The sequence below is a fragment of the Drosophila arizonae genome, chromosome 3, assembly GCF_054131065.1.
Source record: "Drosophila arizonae isolate 15081-1271.41 chromosome 3, UAZ_ARI_1.0, whole genome shotgun sequence".
NCBI lineage: Eukaryota > Metazoa > Arthropoda > Insecta > Diptera > Drosophilidae > Drosophila > Drosophila arizonae.
This window is the reverse complement of record NC_142923.1, coordinates 15,013,270-15,037,708: the sequence shown is the minus strand read 5'-3', so window position 1 is coordinate 15,037,708 and position 24,439 is coordinate 15,013,270. Positions and strand designations below refer to the sequence as shown.

Sequence of the window (24,439 nt, the reverse complement as noted above, 5' to 3'; positions counted from 1 at the left end):
ATTAAAGAACAGCTTTACATAAAAAATACACTACATAATTTTTGTTATATAAAATACTATTTGTTATATTGTTTGTTAAATATATTTTTATTTTAATTAACATATTCAGACTAAAAACCTATTGCGTAAGTCAATTGAGTCAAACTTATAACATAAGCTCATACCGAATATTTATCGTAACTAAACCAGTCAATAAATTTTTACAAGTTCATATTCACGCTGAATATACCCCTCGACAGAACTTACCGGTTACAGGGTATAACACATACACATATTAATAAGCTGAGATTTCAATGTTCACACTCGCGCTATTTTAGCGACTTGTCTAATGTGTAGAAAATAAATTCTGAGCAGTCGCAGCCGAAACGCTTGCCTGTTTGTTGCCATTAAGCGGAGCAACAAAGTGAGAGAACAACAAAAAATAAAAAGAGAAAATAATAATAATAAAAAACAAACAAAATGCTGCGACTAGGCCTATTTCACATAAGCCGTAAGTGAAAATATTCTCACAGTTTCAAATGTATTCACATCGAAGTCTTTGCAGTTGTTTTGCTGCTGGGCTACCAGACCCTCGCCATTGACTATTCCAATCCCAAGTCACAAGTGGAATATATAAATGTACACCCAGGCGATAAGCCGAATATTGTGCCAATCACACGACCTCCATTGTTGAACCAAACGCCACCGCCGCCGCCGGGCGATTCCAAGAATTTTGCTTACAATCCAAAAACCCAGACCTGGACAAAGATTTCGCCTCACGATCCACAGCCGGATGAAGGGACTTTGATCTGGAATCAGAGCAACGATAAATGGCTAACCAACGGGCCAGGCTCTTAAAGATGTTAACTTGAAGCAATTATCTTAGCTGTTGTTTATCGGAATACATAAAGCATTATATTCCCCAGCTCACAAGCAAATTTCTTAGGCACTTTTATATACATTATTCGCACGATATTTGTTTGTAGAATTTTAGAGCACACATATCTAAATATCAATAAACTGATATACTATATACTCAAATTAGAAGAGTTCTGTAGTCAGCTAAAATTCTTAAAAAGCAATAAATATTTGTTAAATACATATTTTTTAAGCTATGGACACACAAAACTCATTGAGTATAGGTCATTCAAGTCTTGCATTGGTTGCTTGAATTTCTTATCTTGAGACAGAAAATTTATAAAAAAAAATTTTAGCTGCATTATATGCTATATATTCATATCTAAATTAGATTCGTAAATTAATCCAGTGACTGCAATTCAATTGTTGCTGTTGCTTGATTCACTTCACATTCTATCTAATCTTGAGTATTTTCATTCATATGCGCCTCATAATTTCTTAGAATTTAATATCATGAATTTAAAAAAAAGATGTAAACATAAAACACATAATTGAAATGGGAGATATTTGTATTATTATTATTGATTTTTTTTAAATTGTAAAAATGACATGTATATATAAAATTTGTATACATTCAGTAAACGAAAGCCTAATATAATATATAATGAATATTTTTTTTCTAATATAATATCAATTTGTTATTGAATGAGATTTTAATTAAGTTGTTGTTTCTTATTTTTCTAGTTTCTTTGATAGACACACATTTGCCAGATCTAGAAAAACGAGTTTCTAAGAGTAGTTAAAAAATATTGTCTAAACAAAAACAAAATTCATTCACAAAATTATAAAAGAACTTTAATAAAGATTGTATTCATAAATAAACAAGAATTCGTACCGTGAGACATGTTATATTTTTACTTTGTGAGCCTCATGAAATCAATTAAGATTCATATCATAACTGCTCATTCTTACATTTTAGCTTGTGCTGCTAATTAAACACAATTTGTTCATATAATAAACACACTAAATTGATTCATTTGACTGCAACTACTCTCTCCGAGTACATCAATTTGAAAAGTTTGAAATTTTCATGCACTTTGCCACTTTGCCAAAAACAGGGTATAACAAGGCTTGGTCTATCCCAAGGCTACAGCTATGGAAGTGGAGGTCTATCGACCTCTAATAGAAAAAAGTTATAATGCAATACGATAGCCTTATCATTCATGTTTAATCAGTTAATTCAGTCGCATATATAAGCTCAAGTGGACATTTGCTACGGTTTCAGTCACATAAGTTAGTTCGAGGTAAATCGTCGAATATAAGACAAGTGTAGCAATTTATCATATATATACATATATCAATATTGAATATCTGCTTATCTGAAACATAGACTCTGAACTTTTATCAATGATATTGATATTTTATACGAAAAACTCTTAGATAATCTTTTTCCTGCTTAATAAATTACAAGTGCTATTTGAATCTAACATGTGTGCGGATGTGAAATTGCAAGATATCGATTTTATGGAGGTAATGAAATAATATATTAAAATATACAAATAGTTAGAGTTTGCTACTTTAAAGGAAATCGTGAAAGATTATGGCTCCATAGTGAGAAAGGCAACATGGCATAAGAAAGAAATTGCCGTTAAAATCTATCCCTATGTTCTGATTGACTATAAATGGTTCAAGAGCAGATATGAGCAGTTATTGAATGTCGATCATGAGAATCTTCTCAAATTTTATGGCACAGCCGAGAAACCGGGTAAAGCAATGGTCCTTATGGAATTTGCGGAAGGTACATCGCTCTATACTCACATTCACTGGGCCGGAGTACCAAATTACGTACCAAGAGATGCAATCAATTGGATGCTGCAGTTTGCCAGGGTATCTATAGAAATCTAATAAATATATTAAACCTATATTCATATGACCATTTCGCAGGGTGTTGGATTTCTACATGCTCTGAAGCCAAAACCCATATACCACGGTAATTTAAAGCCGCAGAATTTGTTTTTGACGAACAACCTTCGCTGCCTGAAGATCGGCGAATTGGCCAGCGGAGCTGAAGAGAGCTGCAACGATTATGCGCCGCCAGAGACTCGGCGAAAGAAACAAGCCTATCTGAATGAAACTCATCTCATACGTATGCAAACATACTTTCTAAATTCCATAGAACACTACTACACCGAACAGTATGATGTATATAGCTTCGGCGTGGTGCTCTGGGAAGTGTTGTTCTATATGTCAACGCTGGATACTGATATGCCCGGTTTCAGCGAGTTAAACTCTCTGATTGCCCGATGTCGAGATGATAACAAGAACAAGCGACCCACTATGGAGGACGTGATCTTGAACCTCAACATAATTGCAAGGTATTTAATTTCAAAGTTAATATTAGAGTAGGCACGTTTAAGATAAAGGAAGAGTATATTGGTTTTCAGAACTTAAATATGATATACATATTTATATATAAACAAATTTAAAAACTAATCTATTAATGTGAATTTAATTATTAAATATTAACCCGCTTTCTTCTGTTTGCTATATTTATTTTCTGAAAACCAATATAGCCCAAATTCACATCTGTAATGGGTATAAAAAGCATTAAAGATAACAATATGTATGGCCGTATATAGAGCAAACAAAGAGAGCAGTAAATATTGAATTGAATAAAGTTAAAAACTTTGTGCTAACAGATTGGTATGGGAGGTGAATTGGATGTGAATTGTAATATTATTAGAGTTTTCAAATAGTTATTAAAACTTTCCTATTTTCAGACTGTATTATGATATGGATTTTGATTTGGAAACGACAACCGCAAATGTCTCTGAGATGCAATTGGGTGAGGTAAGCCCCTGTCAGACAGTCAATTTCTCTGAGAATTTAATCAAATTATATTTATTGTATAGGTAATGGGACAAGGCTCCTTCGGTGTTGTTGTGCGAGCCAATTTATTTGATATTGAATTGGCGGTGAAAAGAATTCAGAAGGGTGCCGAGAATGGCAAATGGATTGAGAGAGAAGTGCGGCAGCTTTTCCGAGCTAACCATGAGAATATTATCAAATTCTTTGGCTCCACGGAAGATGCTAATGGCAATACATTGATTCTCATGGAATATGCCGACTGTGGCTCACTTAATAACTATTTGCACTGCAATGGCGATAAGAAGCATAAGTATACGCACAAAACTGTGCTCAATTGGATGCAACAGCTGGCCAAGGTGGGAAATATCGAATTGTATATTGATTATACAAACAGTTTATTTATATATATTTCTTTTGTTTTTTGTAGGGTGTTGCATACCTGCACGATATGACACCAAAGCCTGTCATCCATCGCGATCTGAAGCCGCACAATTTGTTGCTCGTCAATGCATTTCGCACCTTGAAGATAGCCGACTTCGGAACGGTTCGGGATCAGGCCACTTTGATGACGAATTGCATAGGCACTCCAGCATATATGGCGCCCGAGGTTTGTTGCGCCTAAAATTACTATATTCTATATTATATATATTCATAAATATTTTGAACATTCACATCAAGGTTGCGCTGGGCCAATGGTATACAGACAAGAGCGATGTTTATAGCTTTGGCATTGTGCTCTGGGAGGTGTTGGCACGAAAGAAGCCCTTCTATCACCTGGAACAAATGAGTTCACTGGCCATCATCCATTTGGCCGTTAGCGGTAAGTACTTGTCAAACATTGAAATTGTAATATGTTGAATTTGATCAATATTATTATAATTACATGCAGGTGAGCGTCCTCCACTGCAGGATATTCGTAATATTAAATATTGTGAGCACTATAAGTCTTTGATTGAAAGTTGCTGGATTCACGACCAAACGCAACGATTGTCTATGAAAGACATAATTGGATTACTCAATTAGTAAGAAGAACTTGTATAATATTTTATTTGCATTAAGATATTATAAATTTGTGTTTAATATTCTTATCTCAATAAAAAGGTAGCAATCAAAGTTGAATGAACTCAGTCTCCCTCTATTGCAGAGCGTAGTCCTCAACTTGGATATAAATATTCCTGTAAAGAATTATGAAATTATGTAATTTTTATACTTTGAACTCAATGAAAATGGGAAATCAAGATAAAATGGGTTTGTTTTAAATGTATTTATATAAAGACAAGGATCAAAAAACCCAGATCTAGAACCACAAGAACCACTGACGCAACTTTCATATATAAATCAATTGAAAAAATATTCATTTATTTTTATTTTTTAAATTTACATTTAAAAATATATAATTTTTAATGATATATCATACACGTAATTGTCTCAACGATGGTGATGGCGCAATGTCTCAGTCGTTGCTGTTGAAGAGGACGCCGATTGCTGCTGCTGCTGCTGCCTCATGCGGCACAGCTCGTTGGCGCTGTAGTTGAGCTTGCGCAGTGCATTCTCTGAGAACTTTTCAAACTTGGCTGTGAGCTGGGCCAACTGCTCTTTGATCAACTGCAGCTCTATGCGCCACTCGTCGGCCTGTTGGCACTTCAGTTCGTGCTCCTTGCGCAGCTGCTGCGGCACATTTGTGGCAGAGCGCGGACGTAAGAGCTCGTTCATTTGAAAGTATTGGGTTTGCACGGGCGCGTGGGGAGACTCCAGTTGTTGGGCGCGCTGTGGGGGGGCCTTCGACTCGTCACAGTTGACGTTCTGCTGTCGCTGGCGCAGACTGTGACTGAACATGTGATAGTTTTTCTCGAACTGTCGCCTGCGCGTGCTCATGTTGCGATCACGCCGCTCCGCAACCAGCTTGTAGACGTTCAGCTTGATGTCTTCGGGCAGCTGGGAGCGATCGCGCGGATCGTTGGGACGCACCGTGAACTGGAGTCGGTCGCGCGATGTGCGAAGCAGAGCTTTGCGCCTGCAGTACTCCACGAGGGGTGCATTGCGCAGCAGCCTGGAGAAGAACAGGCTCTCCAGACGGGATATCAGCTCCGCCTGACGCACCAGCCGATCCAGCGTGGCGGACACTTGCAGACCCTGTATGTCGCTAACGGCCAGGCCCAGCATCAGATTGGTCAATATCACTGTTACCAGCAGCACAAAGGCCAGGAAGATGATGTGTGAAGTAACGGGAAACTTCACCGCATAATCGCCATAGAATATATCCTCAAACTCCAGCTCCCCGGACATCATGGTGAACGACTTAAGGAACGACCATGTTATATTCTCGAATGCCGGATAATCGTTGAAGAGCACCGCGAAACTCAAGCCAAATGCAATCAGCAAACAGATGTAGGCCATCAGGAATTTGCCAAAGTTAACAGCCACTGAGAGACAAAATATAAAATATATTTATTTATATTGGAATTTCAATTTAAGTTGTATTTCAATTATTATTGAAGAACGTCTCGACGTACCCTTAGTAAACATTTGCACATAGACGCCAAATATGGGAAATCTTCCGACCAGCATCATCAGCTCCAGCCAGACCAACAGAATGACCACAGCTGCCACATGGTGCTGCCACATGGGCACCGTCAATAGATCACCAGTCCATAAAATTTCTGGTGTCTGCAAATAGAGAATTGTATTTTGATAAACATTTAATATAAAATTTATGTTGAAAGTGATCTTCAATATATATACATTATTTGATTTTAGTGCGGGATAAAATATTATTGAAAAATAATTAAATTGTTATTAATATAATATTAGATAATAATCTAATATTATCGAAGAAACTCTCATGAATATTTAAAAAAAAAAAATTTTTTTATTGTTGATTTTAAGAAGATTGTTGATTTTGTTGATTTTAAGAAATGAAAATATTTGAACAAAAATTATTTTTGTCTATACAATATTTTGAGCAATAGATCTATAATTTAAAATTATTTAAAAAAAAAAAAAATATATATATATATATATATATATATATATATATATATATACATGTATATATAGAATATATTATGGGAATGAGCTTAATCTAACAAGTCTAAGAGCTAATTATATTTAAATAATATGCAATTAAATATATTTAAATATCTATCAAATATGCAACAAAAATTAAATATAAATATCCATATAAAAATATATATATAAATTATATAATTATATTTATGATTTTATGCGTCTGCAAATATTTTTAAAATGAGCACAAATAATATTTATATACAAATTCGAATCACAGTTTTGTTATGACCCCTAAATATCTCTTGAATTGATTACAAAATACTTCGAATATTCCCCTGACTGTATGCGAGCAGATGGCAAATATCAATCATCAAGTTTAATTTATAAATATCTAAGCTTGATGATATTTTCTTCACTGATTTCGTGAACAACTTGACAGCAAAGAGAATGTAATTTAAATTTCAGTAGAACATACCACGCATAGGAGTACACCAAAGACAATGGTCCATTGTAGCCAGTTCTCCCAGTACTTGGCATAGCCGTGCAGGCCGTGGGCCATCTGAAAGACCTCCTTGCCGAGCAGCATGACATTCAGGACGATCACAAAGTAGCCAACGGTGGACACATAGCCGGGTGCCTGGCAGGTCTCGCCCTCCTTGCAGCTGCGCACATAGACGCCGATCACGTAGAGCGTGAAGAGCAGCACGAAGCAGGTGTGATAGGCGAGGCTCATCAGAAAGAATTTGCGAATGCGACGCCACTTGAGGAACAGAAACGTTTCGCAGAGCGGATGCATTAGAATGCGCTTCTGGCCCACTTCGATGAGGCTGAGCATCAGCTCCGCCTCGCCCTTCTCTGTCGATGAGCTGGGCACCAGCAGTTGAAAGTCCAACTTGATCTGGCAGTCCACGTCGCCAATCTCATGATCGTTCACCTTGATCGAGTTGTCCAGCTTGTGCATCAGCTTTGGTATAATCTCCGGACAGCGACGCACAATGAACGTCAGCGCCGAGGTATGTCCGCCCGTGCGGGCCGTTAGATCTGCGCCATGCTCTGCAATTATACATATCACACAAGTTAGTAGAGCTGCGAGCCGTCTCCCACAGCCCGCTTCACTCGCCTATGAAGATGTAGACGCAGCTGCTGAACTCGTTCAGTGCGGCCAGGTGCAGCGGCGTATAGCCATAATCGTCCGCTTTGTTGACATCGGCGCCGGCCTTCAGCAGCGCATTGCAGCAGTCCAGGCACCGTGACTGCTTCACGATGGCCGCATGCAGAGCGGTCCGTCCGTCCCGATAAACGGCATTCACATTGGCGCCATATTTCAGCAGAATCTCAACGCTGCTGATCGACTGCGAGAGGCAGGCCAGATGCAGTGGCGTCTGCTGGCTGGCATTGCGACAGTTGACATCGGCCCCATGCTCCAGAAGCAGACGCACACATTCCGCATAGTCGTTCTCGGCCGCTTGCAAAAAACATTGTAGTCTTCAAATTGAACGCGTTATGGAGGCGAAGCTCACCCAAATGTAATGCCGTCACTTTGCCTTCCCCGAATTGGGAACGCACATCGGCATTGTGATTCAGCAGCAGCTGCACGCACTTGGTGAATCCGGAGGCGCAGGCCGTATGCAGCGGCGTCTCTGTGTACACCTGCGGTGTATTCGGATCGGCGCCATACTTCAACAGAATCTCCACACAATCGACCGCATCCCCGTCAATGGCATAATGCAGAGCCGATCGTCTGTTGATGCCAATATTGATGTTCGCCTTACGCCGGAGCAACAGCAGCAGGCACTCAACGCTCTTCGAACTGAATTTATATATAAATAATAAATAATTATAATAATAAATAAATGCAAGTCTATCTTCACCTGGCAGCGCAGTGCAGCGGCGTCACCTCCTTCTTGTTCTCCCAGCGATTCGGATCGGCGCCTCGATCGAGCAATACTTTGGCTATGGGCGCATTGGCGCGACAGCAGGCAAAGTGCAGGGGAGTGCGGCCGCGGCTATCGGAGGTATTTGGATCGGCATCGTAGTGGGTGAGCAGGTAAATAATGTTCTCAACGGAGCCGTAGAGAGCACAGCAGATGAGCGCCAGGTTGCAGTCGTTCGGCTCGATCATTAGCTCTGCAAAGCAAGAACAGTTAATTCAATTATTGTCCAGCGATCTTCAGTGGCTGCGCACCTAGAAAACAGCCCGATTTGACCAGGTCCAAGATCTGCCGACCATTGGGTACCGCGCAGAGCGTCTCCTCGACCTCTTGGGTCTGCCACAGCACCTGGCTCTGCTGCTGACGTGTGAAAATCTCGTGCGCCTCGTTGCTGAAGACGGCGTCGCTGTTGGCCTCGCTCGAAATGCTGCGCTTATCAAAGAGCATCTGCATCTCGGCCGCGTCACTCTCCGATTGCCATTTCAGATCGTTTTCCTGCCAAAACAAATAAACCAAACGTTGCATACCGAGAGAGACTGGCCGAGAATGGTTGGGTGGGTGGGCTGGTTGGGGACGGGGGCGGGGGCACTTACGATGATGGAGAAGCGCACATTCTCCATTCTGTTGATGTGTTTACACTTTGCTGGCCTACAAAATAAACTAATTGGTTGACCATAAGCAATCTGGCTACAGCATTAACATCAGCCGTTCGACAATTCATTCATGCAATTTTCCAATTAATCTTTTGATCTGCTTGCCGACAGCAGACTAGAGGCAGCTTCTTTTGGCCTGCCAAGTGGCGTGGCTCGTCTTTCTGTCTCTCTCTCTCTCTCTCTCTTTCTCGCTGTCTCTCTGCTGTGTGTGGTTTGTTTATTTGGAAATCTCCAAAATATTGAATTGTTTTTCAAACCGACACACACGCAGTCTGCAGTACGTGCAAATTATAACGCCTCCGCCTCTGCGCCGATCTCTCTATCTCGATCCCGTTGCTTTCCACTTGCCGCTGAGTTTTTCTAGCCCGTCTACCGTTATTCGCGTTCCGTGCTCGACGAGGTGCTAATGTGTACTGACTGTGAGATCGAAATGCTTAAGCGAAAATTGCCCCAGAATATATATGTACATATGTATATATATTTTTGGTATTGCATACCCTGTAATTGATCCCAGAAATGGGTATAATGAAGTTGGACATGTTTGCGATTGAAGTTATATGTTTGTATGTATATAGAAGCTTCTGATAAAATAACATATATATTTTTTTATCTTATACCTTCGCCAGCGATCGCTGAGATTGTAGACTGTATATCTAGGTATATTTGTGTAAAGTTCAAAGAATTTACTGAAGACTTTAATAGTTGGCTTAATATTTAAGCTATTAAGGATCATGGATGTCTATAGAATATTCTTTTGACAAGTTTACTATACAGATAACCAGAACTAAATACTTGTCTGAATGAAGATAAATGCCTTATACTCTTTTTTCGTTCTCATTTATATCATTCTATATATTTAACCTTTCCTTTCTCTGTCTGTTTTTTTCGGTGTATTGTCTATGTCGATGGGCAACTATGTGTTTTATATCGATGAAGTATAAATATTTGCCAATAAGTGTAATCTTATCTTCATTTTCAATTATCATCTATTACTCATAATATGCTCCATTAAAGAATAAGGCATCCCCTATTGTTTCCCAAAAGCAACTCTTAATTCATAACGAGATCGTTTGAGCTTTTTCACTCTCTTTACAGAGATAAAATGCAATTGCTCTTTATTTGCATGAAAAAGCTTATAAAAGCTTTAAAGAAGCGAATGCTAAACTCATCTTCTGTGTGTGAGAGAGAGAGAGAGAGAGAGAGACAAAACAATTGCTTAGGTGGCAAAATGGAATGTAATTGAATAGAAATATTTTATATAAAATAACACTTTCTTTAAACTGTTTCTAAACAACAGAATAAGCGTATTTGATAAATAATATTATTTAATTTAATTTAAAACTATGAATCATCAATAACTAAAGTCCATAAAAATCAGTTTTGGCTAAAAACAAATTCATATTTATTTAATTAAATTTCTCTCAACTCCGTTGTTGAATATATAATATCTAGCAAACACGCCCCAAGCTGAAGGCTTAATTAGCAAACGTTATGTTTAAAGTGACTGACGGCAACCTTGACTTTGATCTAAGTCTATCATTTATTCTTAAGGGCCTGGCGGAAACTACAACGGAAATTGTGTACATGATTAATAAATTAACGGACTAATATTTCTCTATGAAATGCGAACAGGTCGCATACGTTTGTGTAGTCCAAAGTTTGCTCTCAATTTTGCAAATTAGTTGCTTAAGCCATAAAATAGATGAAAAGTTGTTCATATACATATAGGGGGAGCACGGAAAATGGGGACATTAGGGCAAGGGGGAGAGTGTGCACACCTTTTGGCTATTGCCGATGCGTAAACAACATGAATGCAAAGTGACAGCAGCTATGACGACGATAGCATTTAACCTGCGAGGGTTAAAGGTAAGAACGCACAGGCGACTGACGCAGGCTTGGACTGTCAACAGTTTAGATGGGGTTGCGTGGGGTAGGGCGCGAGCCGGCGACCCCAACTGCCTGGGGCAGTCAACCGTAATGAATGCACACACGCAGCGCCTGCCAAAATTAATGCTCACCCAGACCCGAAGCTAGTGGCATTCCCCAACCTGTTGCCAATTGAGACTCAGCTGCACAGGCGCTTGTCTGAAGCAATTAGTGAGCGAAATCTGACGCCCACAGCTGATTAAAAACACTTTACGTAACAGTTACTAGTGTCATATACCCTTTCAATTGAGTAGTAAATAGCTTAAATAGAAATTTATATACTGTATATTTAATATATTATTTAAATATATATCAGATAATTCATATATTTCTTTGAGTACCCTTAAAAATTCTGTACTTGCAGAAGTTTCTCTTATATTAAATACGAATTCAATTATTGATATTGTATTTATTTAAAATGTAATAATTGTTGTTTATTGAAACTATTATTGTTGCTAAGAATAATAGCTGAAAAAAAGATATTAAAAATATATGCTGGCATTTAATTGAGTAGATATTATTTTTATAATTTAAATACAATTTTTATATAACACAAAAATATAAATATTTAATTGATTAAAGAATATATAATAAATACATCTTCTTTCGGATATTAGTTTAGTTAATTTAAAAAATATTTTAACACTCAAATGCATTAAATATATTAAAATAATAGATTAATTCGAACACTATTTAAAATAAATAATTAGCATCTACATTTAATTAATTTATAATATATAATTATCTTATATTTATATATATTTTTTTGGCTTATTTTGATTACTATACTTGAATTAAGTCTTTTGCTTCAGCTTCAGGCACTTCTTGCTTGCTTCTTGTTGATGCTTTAAGTTATCTATTATACATAATTAAGGTCGGGTCTCTCCTGCTCTAACAGTAAGATACAAGATACAAATATGTACATATACTTAAGTATTAAACACACACATATCCTATGCAGTAGCCCAAGTGCCCAGTGAATGGCCAAGCGCAAAAAAAGAAGAAAAAAAATTAAATGATATAGAAGACATGTACGACACGTCGAAAAATGAATGCCCTATAAGGCAGTTAAACTTATGTTGAGAGAAGACAATTTAATGTTTATATAGATTTTTATTTTATTTTATTTTTGTAATTTTATTAAATTATTATATTTGAAATCGAACAAACTTATGTCACCCAACAATAACCTATATTTGTTATAGGCTTTAAGGCCAATATGCACCTATGTAACAGAAATATCCTTAATAAGGGTATCGTAAAAACAGGCCACCTGCCGATGTCAACAGGTTGCCCTTCTATATGTTCGGTGTGTGCGTAGCTATTTACATTGTACGTGCGCGTGCGTCTGCCAATGCTTCTGCCTCTGACTGTGCCGGTGCACGTGTATGTAATTTGTGCTAGAGTCTGTGTTTGGACTAACATTAGTCATATACATACGTATCAACGCTGCCATAGACAATGTTTGCGTTTTGCCCAAAATATAATAAAGAGCACGTGTGGCCCCAAACTTTGAGCAGAAGGTCAGTCGGCGAAAAACAACTCCCGCAGTGGTCAAACCGAGAGCGAGATAATATATGAATTTGTTTCTTGCTCTTTACTTCCATTTTTTTTTTTTTTCAATATAAAATCTATTTTTTAAATATTTTATTTGCATGCATATTGCAATTTAGCTTCACACGCCGTCAAATGTACGTGTAACAGGTGCTGTTAAGCTTACCAAACGCTTAACATGGCTATGTTAACAGCTCAACGTACACTTAACATGCTGCTAACCAATTGAAGATGCGCAGCGTTTAGCGGGTTTAACGCTAAATTTTAACTGCAGTTGTATTTAATGGCTTGTTGTTAATGTAGTTAAATAATAAATAAAGAAAAATATTTTCGCTTTTGTTTAAATATATATATTTTTATATTTATTTATGATTTGTAAATAAAGTCGAAAATTCTTGCATCTCTACAAGCAATTCGATGCTAACTGTTGCTGCTGTTGGAGCTTCTGCTTCTGCTGTTGCTGTTGCTACTGTTGCTGTTGCTGCCGGCATTGGTTGAGTTTGTTTTTGTTGCTGCTGGCGCTGTTTATTCGCCTGTTTCAACGCCAGCGCAACGGACGCTTCGACGCGTCGCCGTCAAACTCCCGTTTTAGCGAAAAAGAAAGGAAAAAATAAAAAAAATAAAAATACAACAATTTCTTGTGTGCGTGTGTGTTGCTTGACGCATTGTTGTGGGCGTGTTGTGCACTTCCGTGTCGAAGCTCTTTTGCATTTTACAACTGCGTGAGGGGCCAAAGGGGAGCGTGCCCCCTACTTTACAGCTGTCCAAACGCGCGTTAGTTGACAACGTCGCGCAGTCGCCGCGCGGTTTGGATTCTGTTTTTGTGTTTTCTTTATTGCTCTTGTTGTTGTTTTTGTTGCTGTTGCTATTGTTGTCGGCCTGTTGCGGATTTTCATTATCGTTTTACAATGGCCTCTTGGTCCGCGGCGCAATAAGCAGGCATCGGCATCGTCAAACGGCATCGGCAACGGCTACGGCTACGACAACTGCTTGACTTGGGGCAGTTTAAACATGTGAATATAAAAGCATAATTGTTGTGTGCCTGTGGCTTAATACGCGACAGGAACTTAAGCGCGAAGGTTCCTCAATCAAAGGACGCATAAATCACATAAATAAAATTAATAAAAAATAAAAATTAAATTTGTTAACGGAAACACAATTTCGAGTCTGTGCACAACAAATAAATAATTTCCTGTTGCAATTATACGGTGCGTATACTTAGTTATTTTTTAGCTCCAAAAAAATGAAAATTTATAAATAGAAAAAATAAAAATAAAAAAAAATAAAAATAATATATACATATAGGTGTATACAAAAAGTGGCACAATAATACACTCTTGAGATAAATAAACAAAATATAATTTTAAAATTATTGGATTAAATTTGTAAACAATTAAAATTCGATACAGTGGCGTCGTCGCTATCAATTTGTGGGGGCCTGCTAGAGTGAATTTTGTTTCACATATAATTTCAGAAATAATTTGAATAAACTTGTAAACAAATAAAAGTTTCTCTCCTCAGTGACGTCATAAATATTAACTTGAGAGGGCTGTTCTTTTATATCATATTTTGAATATAATTTGAAAATTCGTTAATGTAATTTTTTAACAATTAACAGTGTGAACTTTTCTGTAAATATTTTTATAAATATTTCCCAATTTCGAAACGCCCCTGGCTGCGCTGCTGTTTATATGTTAAGAGCAAATGACCTCGACTTGTGGTTGCTGCCGTGCACATCATTTAACCAGATATGTTTGTGCCCTCTCATAATTTCTGTGGTAAAATAGTTTTTAAACAGGTATTCAGCATATGTTGGAACGATTACAAGCCGAACCGCAGTTCGCTTAGAAAACTATTTAGCTTTCATCTTTTAATAAAAATTAATTGAGCTCATTAAAAGAAAAATTGGTTGTAAAAAATATTTTTTTTTTTTTCATTATTGTTATTTAATTTAATTTGTTTTTTGTAGAGAGTATTTGTGCTTTTATATAGAGAGCATATATTCTATAATTTATCTAGCATATAAATGCTCTTGTTAGTCACTTTAATTAGCTAAACGATAGTTGCGTGTCTTTCCGGTATGATTTGCGACTTTGACTTTGAAAAATATTAGAAACATATGAAATTGAGCAAAATAGTTGATGTCTACGCCGCGAACATTCGTTGATTTGATTTGTTAGATTTGCTTTTAAATTTGGCAGCAAGGCCAGAGCAAAAAAAAAAAAAAAAAAAAAAAAAAAAAAAAAAAACAAAAAGAAATGAAGAAAAGCGAATATGTTGCACAGCTTAGCGGTCAATGTAGCTGCGTGTGTTTGTGTTCGTGTGTGTGTGTGCGTGCTTGGTTTGTTTGCTACACGCCAATATAATGGGGCAAATTGCAAACAGGCCAGACATCGACCCACAGCTATAAAGCTACTTACTAGTTAATGACAACAATCCGCAGATCCCCGCAACAGCGGCACACAAAAGCGCTTACGTTTTTATTGCCCGGCAACCGCAGATGTTGTCATCGGGATTTGGTCAGGAGCTGGATGACAATCGCCGTATCATAATTCATTGTTCATTGAGATTGAGTGTTGCGATCGTAAACGCATCGCCAGCTACAAGTGTTATTGATATTCAAAGTAAATAGCGCATACGACCTGTATGACGGCGCATCAAAACAAAAATGCCCAAGCATACAATTATGTGCAACGGATCAATGGAATACAATGTTATTTTATGGTGCAAACAAGTATACACAGATATTGATTCAGTTTCAGCATATGAATGAGGTTGACGCTCGCTTATGGCCATTCATAGCAGACGAAAGTATTTAAATGCTGGGCCATGGCCATAAGAGCCCTGAGGATATAAACGAAATGAGAGCTCGAAATCAATATGTGAGCATTTAGTGAGGCTCCTTTATGCACGATGATGAGTGCTCATGGGGAATTGTTATGATAATGAGTCGCTATGATTGACATTCCTTAATATATTCTCCATATTCGATAATCAGGATTTTTATATCAATTATTCAATAGACTCTTTTCGTACTGCTCAAAAGGCAAGTGCACAGAAGTCTCAAATGAAGCCATTTAGCATTAATTTTATTTACCTTTTCATATTATTAGACTCGAGCCGCCTCAGGGTTTAAGCACGTGCTATTTTACGCTGTAAGCAACAAAACAAAACACCTAACCCACTAAACCATTTCCAGTAGCTTAGCAGTACTCACATATATACTTAACATGGGTGTACATGTGTGTGTGTGTGTGTGCGTGTCTGTGTGTTTATATTGTTTGTACTTGTGGCTTTCGTATCGTATTCCGCATATTGTTCCCCAACACTCGTCACTGACCATGAATATGAGTTTTTCTTTCGCTCCGTTTGCAGTTATTTTTAGTTAAGCATCGCTTATCACTCACTCCCGCTATAGGTGGGCGGCACACCAGCTATCCCCATTGGTATTGCCACTGTCTTGGCTGTTCATAACTGTCAGCCCCAAATGGCATTTATGATGCTTGACTTGTGTTTATAAGACATATTTAACAGGGTCTCGGGTACTCTTCAACTTGGAGTTGCTTTGAATATTGCAAATCGAATGTACTAGAAAATGAAATGATTTAAAAAATTCTAATTTAATATATTAATATTTTTGTATATATCGAGTCGTTTGTTTATTTTTTTTTTTCAAAATATTAATCGATTTAAATACAAAACCAAAAAATAAATAAATAATTATTGTATGATTGTATATAATATTGTATAGAAATATATTGAAAATAAATCAACAGTTTTTATTTTTACTTTTTTTTTTTTTTTGTAATTTGAATTTATAAAATATTTAGAAATAAAATAATTAGCTAACGTTTCCTCTAATTGTGCTCAATGTTAGCGAGGTGTAAGGTCTTTTCTATTTGAAAAAAAAAAAAAAAATATTTTTTTTCTTTTCAAAAATCTAGGAAAAAAACTGAAAATTAGTTTTTCATACTAGTCTCTAAATAATAATACAAAAATTATTACCAGCTCTAATGGCTTAAAATATGCATTGATAAATAGAAAGCATTTTATATATAATATTTAATATATGTATATAGTATATACAATCTCCGTCGAAGTAATATCATATATAATATCATATAATATCATATCTAATATTTGTACTCTTACTGGCCCTGCTTAAAGTGTATCATAAAATTCAACCAATGCTTCTGCAGACATGCGGCTTTGATTGTATTTATGCGCTCGGCATCCGTATTCAAATTCAATTGTTGTTGTATATTTTGGCTAATACTCAATTCAAGGTTTTTCGTTCCCACATGGAAATGCGCGACAAAACAAATGCTTGAGTGGAGAAGGGTTTTGGGTGGGGCGCGGATGCGGGAGGCTGACCGCCAGCTCTTCGGCGCGACGCTGAGTCTAACAATTTCGCATTTTCAATTTCAGGGCCAACAACAAGTGCGGCCGTCAATGGCAACAGCTGTGTGCAGAGCAGCTGATATACCCTGTAAATGGCAACGGAATGACTGAACGGGCATATAAGAAATATTTTGGGGATTGCAACAGTGAAATCAGTAGGGTATCTTCTAACATATATGCTCATACTTATATGTATTTAACTTCGTAGATTTTATACAGCATATGTAGTGGGTACTTTTAGAGGGTAGCTTGTGGTCTGGCAATGAGGCCCAAGGCTGAGCACGCTCGTTGTTAATGTTAACTCAGTGGTCGATTGTCGATAGCTGGTAATGAACTGAAATGACAAGCACAAATGCGCTTGTCGAGCAGAGGGGGCTGTGGGTGGGTGGGTACCTGTGGGTGCTGTCGGTGGGTTGAGTGGGCGGCAACTCCAACCAGTCATCAACAAGTTGTGCGAGAGTTGCGCCGCAACTGCCGCGCTTCCCATGACCTTAGTGAGAAAGCGGGAAACGGAATTGCTTTGGTACTATGACAACCCAACCCAGCGAAGCCCACCGAACCCAAACCAATCCAGCGCCATTGCCGCTCTGGCGGTGCACTTGTTTTGGCTATTGATATTTTTGTTATTGGTCAGTGGTTAGGTTGATTTGTTTTCAATGGAATTTGAGTGGCATGCCACGTGCTAGGCAACGAGACGCAACCCAATCTAAGCTCAACTTTCAGCTAGCACGCAATATGTTTTCATAAACATAAGCAGGTCAACAACCCAATGCCAGATAGCATCGTAAATTATTACACAGACCCATCCACTGTGCCATCCCTTCAAAAGAGACAGCAGGGAGACAAGTTTTCCAATTCAATGTCTATGCCAAGGTCCCATTGACGGTGACTCTGAACAACTGCTCGCTTGCCAAGGTGTTGCCAGCAATCTCTAGGGGTATTCACGAGGCAAAAAGCATTAAACCAAAATATTTAATATTACCAATGGGTGCTGCAAGTAAATGCCGATGATTATAAATATTGTATAATAATAATAATAATAATAATAATTATTATTATTGTATTGATGTCAACATATTTATTATTACTGTACACTTGAGTACCCCTAATGCTTAGAGATGTTAGATAATGCTTCCTAGAACTCATTAGTGTGAATAAAAGCTGCTACTGCTGCTGCTGCTGCTGCTGCTGCTGCTGCCGTTGTTTACACCTTGCTCGACTGCACCACCTGTTCGACACTCAACCACTCAACCACTTTGGGGGCATCGTGAGAAAAAGCGTATGTTTACTGTTTGGGTCCTGAAGAAAAGCTATCGCCGTAATTAAATTGAAATCAAAACAAACGCGCTTTTCACATCCACATTGCAGACGACGCACAGACGGTCCTAATGGGCTTTTGGCTACTTGGCCGGTTGGTTGTTTGCCTGGTCAGTGGAGGCAAACTTCTTAGGTTACTTTAAAGTCATGGCAACAGTAACAGTAATTTAATGCACTGCCAACTGCGCCTTCCAGAAAGGTAGAGAACGAGAGCCACTCGATGCGTTGCGTATACGCCATGTTGCCAGCCATCGGTATTGGTCCATTAGACACGCGCGCTACTCTGTGTGTTTCCATGGCGGCTTTCGCTTTGCGTTTGTTTGAGCTTCAAATCCAACTAATTAAAATCTACGCAGCTGTCTTTTAAGTCGCAAAAGGTAAAGTCTAGTCGCCTCTGGCACCGTCTACTCGTACTCAACTAGCCGGGCCATAATCAGCATGCATGTGGCTGCTGCTCGACTGACGCTGGCGGGCTCTCCTGATGAATATTTATCAGCACAGCAGACATTAATACTTTTGTTTACATATTTACACACACACACAAAGTGTATCGGTGTGTGTGTGATGTAGACTTATACGCAATGTAGCAACACGAACACCGCTGTGTGTGGGGCATGAGTGGAAGCAATTATAATACTCTCTACTCGAGTATGCGGAAGCAGCTGTGGAACTTTAAATATTTTTAATTAAAACTGAAGAATCCAAGAAGTTCTCAAGTAAAATTTTTGTTATCCATAGCATGAAGATTATCTTATGATTAACTTATAAGCTATTTATTTATTGTGATTTAATTCCCTTTAAAATTTTATAACATTCCTTCCAACTAAACGTTTCAGGATAGAATAAATTTTGACTTGAGGAGGAATTTTGACAAACACGGAAGAGTACTACTACTAATAACCACTTAACAGTTAGGGCATACTTCAAAATACATCCACTTTGAATCTGGTATGTGGCCACTTAATATCCGTACAATTACTATAGTAATATAAGGATTTTCCACGAACTACTCAATTCACTTGAAGCAAAGTCTTTAAGTCAACAACATTTCTCTATGACCTTAAGTTTATATACCAAAAATTATACTAATTACGGAATAAAGTTCTGCTGCATATAACAAGAGGGTTGGTCTTATTATATTATTATTTATAATTGGATGGATAGGATATTATTATATTATTATTTTCAATTGTGTTGGTAAGATATTAAAAATGAATGGCATGTCTCAACACTTATAAATAATAATGATAATATCCGTGTTTATGCACAAAATATGTGTTTACCTAGACAGCAAATAATTAGCCTAATCTCTTAATCACGCACTCGACATCCGGTGGGAATCATCCATCAGGGCGCGTGGCGTTAGGGAATTCGAGTTTCGGCCTCGTTTCGTTGTAGTCAGCTAGCGAATTCTATTGTTTACATGGCTGGCTGGCTGGCTGGGCAAACAGCAGTCGGTCGACTGCTCGCATCAGACGAGTGTCCACATGCACTTGGTCCTAATGCCGTGGAAACGGAGGAGAGCTTAGCTCAAGTGTTAATTGATATTTTACTGTATTCATTTTCAAGTGTATTGCTTCCAAGTAATCTGCTGATAATTGTTGGGGCGTGGAGCGATTATCATCATAATGATGATGACAATACCGATGATGATGATGAATAAGTCTGTGGCCATGTCCCTGGCAGGAGCTCTGGCCCTGGACGATGACGCCGACGACGCAAAAAGTGTCCAATAAATGTTTCATAGTTGTTGCTGGCATTGTTGACCTTATCAGAGGCAAACACACACACACACACACACACACACACACAGACATGCACACATGTAGACAAAACAGAGGGAGCTATAAACATATACTCACACCCACGCAGACGTCCATTGTAGTGCCCCTTGGCGTATAGTATAAAATATTTGCTGCCTCCTGCTGCTGCTGCCGTTGCCGTTGTTGAAAAGTATGCAATAATGTTTGGAACTGGGCCAAAAATGCGGGCAGGTCTCGTCTGGCTTAGGTGGGACAGCTGGCACATGGATAACGGCCAGCCAAACTATACGATAAAGGCAAGAAAGATGCAAAACACAGTTGGGCATAGCCAAGCGAATAAATACCCTGTAAAAGCGGCAGGCTTGAAATGAGACATACAAAATAATGAAGTTAATCTATATATATAAAAGAAAGTTGTGTAAAAGTGAAGACTGCTTATAACTTGATTTGGGCTGAACCAATTTTCATGGTTTTTGATTTGTTGGATTTGTCTCCGGAACGAGTTTAGTATAGGGTCTTAAAAATACTGAAAAAATTTGCCGAATACTTGAAAAACGCGGTTTTTTCCCCAAATGTTCAAATTTTTTTTATACCCAGTAGGCTTGGTAACAGTGACAGTTTTGACAATAGTGTAGAAGTAAATAAACAAATGTAGTCAGTCAGTCTAAGGTCTCCTGACCTCGAGCAGACCTGACTATTCAAAAAAAAAAAAAAAAAAAAAAAAAAATTTTCAAATCAAAAGGAAAAATATTTCAAATCAAAAATCTGCAAAAAATCAAAAGATTAAAACCTGACTGTTCAAAAAATAAATAAAAAATTAAAAAATCGAAATTAAAAAAAAAAAAAGGTAATTATTAAAAAGTGTATTTTTGGCTTTTTATATTTTCGGACTTTTAAACTTTATAAATATTTCAAATCAAAAATCTGCAAAAATTAAAAAAAAAATCAAAGATTAAAACCTAACAATCAAAAATAAATAAAAAATTCAAAATTCAAAATTCGAAATTAAAAAAAAAAAAGTTAATTATTAAAAATTGTATTTTTGGACTTTTACAAAAGCTAAATATCTCGAAAGTTCAGGTATTTGTTTGTCTCAAACATAAATTTGTGTAAATTATTTATATTTATATTTCTCGATTGTTTTATATGGTTTTGTGCGAGGGCAGTATTACTATTAATAAAAATGCCGCGTCCTAGAAGATGTAATCTTTCCCGGCGGACCCATAATGCAATTAGGCAACGGAATAGCGAATAGTGAAATGGCAATAAGAAATGGTTCAAGGATTGATTTGAATCGAGCAGCGTTTCGATATGATTGCACCATTGATTACAGCTTGAATCGTTTAGTTTGCATTGGTCCAATGGACGTTGTTTGCTAGCATTGTGGCGCATTGAAGTTTGCTGGTGAAACGCCCGGTTTGTGCTGCCTTAGTGGTAAAGTGACATTGCCATTAGCGGTCACCATAGCCATTGCGTTCCCTGCTTTATGGCGAAACACTAGAATCACGACATTTTCTAGCGAACACTCAAAAATACAATGCCTGTTTCCAAATGACATAATTTGGGGCGGAAAATATTGGAGACGGATATTTAAGGTAATTTACGTTAAAAATTTTATTTTCTATGACTGCCAAAAAAAAATTTTGAATAATGTAGTTTGTTAGATTTCTGTAAATAGTGTTTGTAAATATAACTATAACTATGGCTTTGAATTTAAAGATTCAAGGCCAGATTTGCCATCGCATTGGATCATTGCAACCTATTGAAGATGCACAGCAAAAATTCTTGCAAATATACTTCATGGGCAATATGGAAGAACAACTTGACCGGCGTCAAGAAATGAACACAGCTATGAAAAGAGCAATTCTCCATGATTTGCATGCTTAGAAATTTAAACCAACCAAAACTGTGCAATGGAACGCGTTTGGTGATAAGAAAACTGATGAGCAATGTGATTCACGCGTTGATACTCAAAGGAAAATTTAAAGATGAGGAAGTTCTTATTCCTAGGATTCCGATGAGCTCAACAGATATGCCCTTTGAATTTAAACGAATTCAATTCCCGCTTCGTCTTGCCTTCGCCATGACGATCAACAAGTCACAGGGCCAATCATTGACTATTTGTGGCCTCAATCTAGAAAATGCGTGTTTTTCTCATGGTCAATTGTACGTGGCATGCTCACGTGTTGGCAAACGATCCGCATTATTTGTTCTTGCACCCGACCAAAAAACGAAGAATGTCGTTTACAACAAGGTGCTTGAATGAAAATCCGATTAATAAATTTATCAGTGTATCCCAGCCTGAACAACATAGCTTTCAACAATTTTTTACCTAGAAATAATATAGAGGGCAATGCAACGTTTGCCGGGCCAGCTAGTATTTAATATATAAAATGTTTTAATATTTTATAATATCCTAATCTGAGTTTATGTAGGATAACAAGTGAATTTTTTTATTGATGATTTATTTTAATTTAATTTTTTTATTTTTTATTTTTTATTAAAATCTTGTATACAATATTATACCTAAAAATTACAAAAATTACTAATTAAATTTTTACAATTTGATATAATCTAACATAGTTTTATAGACAATTTCGTAGTAGGCGGATCGTAAATATTAAGTGTTGCCTAATAGACCCCATTTATATTGTCTCATTCGCAGGGCAGTCAAAAAGGTTACTTCAATCATCTGGAGCAGACGTCATTGTCTTAGCCTGAGCTCCAGGACTTGTCGAGCTGACTCTGGGACGGCTCTTCTGCTGACGTACTGTGCGTGCTGCTTGCCAGCCCAGCAAAATGAATGCTACCTCGCCGAAGTCGTCGCTGGTCAAACTGGGTCTGCATACCAACAAACAGAAGACACTGAAGGTTATGGTGCTCGGCCAGAGTGGGGTTGGTAAGACGGGTAGGTGGAGTGTGCTTCCTCGCCTCGCTGCCCTCAAACACACTGGGCTCACGGCTCTTCCATTTCCATTTGCAGCGATGGTCGTGCGTTTTATAACGCGTCGCTTCATTGGCGAATACGATCCGAATTTGGAGAAAATCTATACCTGCCAGACAACGCTGGACAAGGAGTCGGTACAGTTTGACATACTGGATGCCACCGGGCAGCTGCATGTGAGTGCTGTCACTCTAACATTCTCAATAGAATCATCTGAAGGATACTTCCAATCCTGCAGGAACTGGACGGCGTCACCCTGGAGTCGAATATACGCTGGGCCGATGCATTCATTCTCGTTTACTCCATCACAGACAAGTGCTCCTTCGATGAGTGCAGCCGCCTCAAGTTCCTCATCAACTACAACAAGCGACGACGCAAACTGGGCTCCGCCAGCAAGGTGAGCGAGCCATTGGCTGTCTCTATCTGGGTGTCTCTATCTATTTGCCGTTGCAGGAATACGCCTTGGACATCCCAGTCATACTGGTGGGCAACAAGACAGATCAGACTGGCGATCGAATGGTCAGTCTGGAGGAGGGACAACGTCGCTTCCGTGAGCTCTCCTGCGCCTGTTTCCATGAGATTTCTGTGAGAGAGAGCATCGATCAGGTGCGTTCAATAGATTTCCATTCGTTAGCATTCAGTTATGTTTCACTTCCAACTGTTCAGGTGCAAAACGTATTCCGCGATGTGTTCCGCTTCTGGCGTGTATTTAGTAAATTTCCAAAGCTCAAACGTTCCACCAGCGATGTGGCGCATGAGGCCGACGGCAATCTGACGCCCGATTCCGGCTCCTGCTCCTTCTACGATGCGACGCCGCTGGGCGTGGCCCGACGCTCGTTCCTGGTCATTGGCAGCGCCTGCCAAGAGGAGAACAGCGCCGATCACACCGAATCCACCGACGACATAGCCAGCAACAGTCTGGACAGCTCACACAGCAATATCGATGCACCGTTCCGGAATCGCGCCTCTACCGATGGCACCCTGCTGTCGAGGCCCCGACGCTGGCGCTACCCGCCGCCCGGCTGCCTAATGCCGCACACAAATCGCGTCGAGCGTCGCATGAGCATCTCGACGAGAGGCAGCAATGCCAGCTACTGAAACTCACTTAGTTAGTCCAAATGTTGCGCCAAATATATCTATAGCCAAATGTTGAATATAATATGCGTATATATGTATGTGTACAATTATCGATAGGTGTCGTCTGGGAATATCTTAATTGGAGTTGAATCAAAGTCG

At 38.3% G+C, this 24,439-nt stretch overlaps 4 protein-coding genes across 12 annotated transcripts; 3 read left to right on the top strand and 1 right to left on the bottom strand.

Moving 5' to 3' along the window:
- The first annotated feature begins 8 nt into the window (after positions 1–8).
- LOC108610374 (uncharacterized) lies at positions 9–1,020 on the top strand. Its single transcript, XM_018002437.2, has 2 exons — positions 9–490; positions 545–1,020. Exons 1-2 carry the CDS (start codon positions 460–462, stop codon positions 835–837), a joined length of 324 nt encoding a protein of 107 aa, XP_017857926.1. The 5' UTR covers positions 9–459; the 3' UTR covers positions 838–1,020.
- A 206-nt stretch (positions 1,021–1,226) lies between these two features.
- LOC108610360 (putative serine/threonine-protein kinase drkC) lies at positions 1,227–4,824 on the top strand. Of its 2 annotated transcripts, XM_089465590.1 has the most exons (9): positions 1,227–2,141; positions 2,278–2,367; positions 2,422–2,724; positions 2,782–3,212; positions 3,618–3,687; positions 3,750–4,061; positions 4,133–4,312; positions 4,384–4,525; positions 4,595–4,824. In XM_089465590.1, the coding sequence occupies exons 2-9, from the start codon at positions 2,326–2,328 to the stop codon at positions 4,726–4,728; spliced, it is 1,614 nt and encodes a 537-aa protein (XP_089321716.1). In that variant the 5' UTR covers positions 1,227–2,141; positions 2,278–2,325; the 3' UTR covers positions 4,729–4,824. The 2 variants fall into 2 exon arrangements, with proteins under 2 accessions (XP_089321716.1, XP_017857906.1); XM_018002417.2 differs by having other exon boundaries at positions 1,227–2,367.
- A 215-nt stretch (positions 4,825–5,039) lies between these two features.
- pyx (transient receptor potential channel pyrexia) lies at positions 5,040–9,701 on the bottom strand. Its single transcript, XM_018001328.2, has 8 exons — positions 9,239–9,701; positions 8,900–9,140; positions 8,586–8,841; positions 8,235–8,524; positions 7,835–8,179; positions 7,190–7,767; positions 6,219–6,372; positions 5,040–6,128 (listed from the first exon to the last, which is right to left on the bottom strand). The coding sequence occupies exons 1-8, from the start codon at positions 9,263–9,265 to the stop codon at positions 5,134–5,136; spliced, it is 2,886 nt and encodes a 961-aa protein (XP_017856817.1). The 5' UTR covers positions 9,266–9,701; the 3' UTR covers positions 5,040–5,133.
- Positions 9,702–13,266: 3,565 nt separating this feature from the next.
- LOC108611430 (ras-related and estrogen-regulated growth inhibitor) lies at positions 13,267–24,362 on the top strand. Of its 8 annotated transcripts, none has more exons than XM_089466287.1 (8): positions 19,477–21,106; positions 21,426–21,854; positions 21,979–22,872; positions 22,925–23,167; positions 23,243–23,379; positions 23,442–23,600; positions 23,657–23,809; positions 23,870–24,362. In XM_089466287.1, the coding sequence occupies exons 4-8, from the start codon at positions 23,059–23,061 to the stop codon at positions 24,299–24,301; spliced, it is 990 nt and encodes a 329-aa protein (XP_089322413.1). In that variant the 5' UTR covers positions 19,477–21,106; positions 21,426–21,854; positions 21,979–22,872; positions 22,925–23,058; the 3' UTR covers positions 24,302–24,362. The 8 variants fall into 8 exon arrangements, with proteins under 8 accessions (XP_089322416.1, XP_089322417.1, XP_089322412.1 ...); XM_089466284.1 differs by having other exon boundaries at positions 19,477–21,339; XM_089466290.1 differs by lacking the exons at positions 19,477–21,106; positions 21,426–21,854; positions 21,979–22,872 and adding exons at positions 13,267–13,986; positions 19,333–19,444.
- Positions 24,363–24,439: the final 77 nt, after the last annotated feature.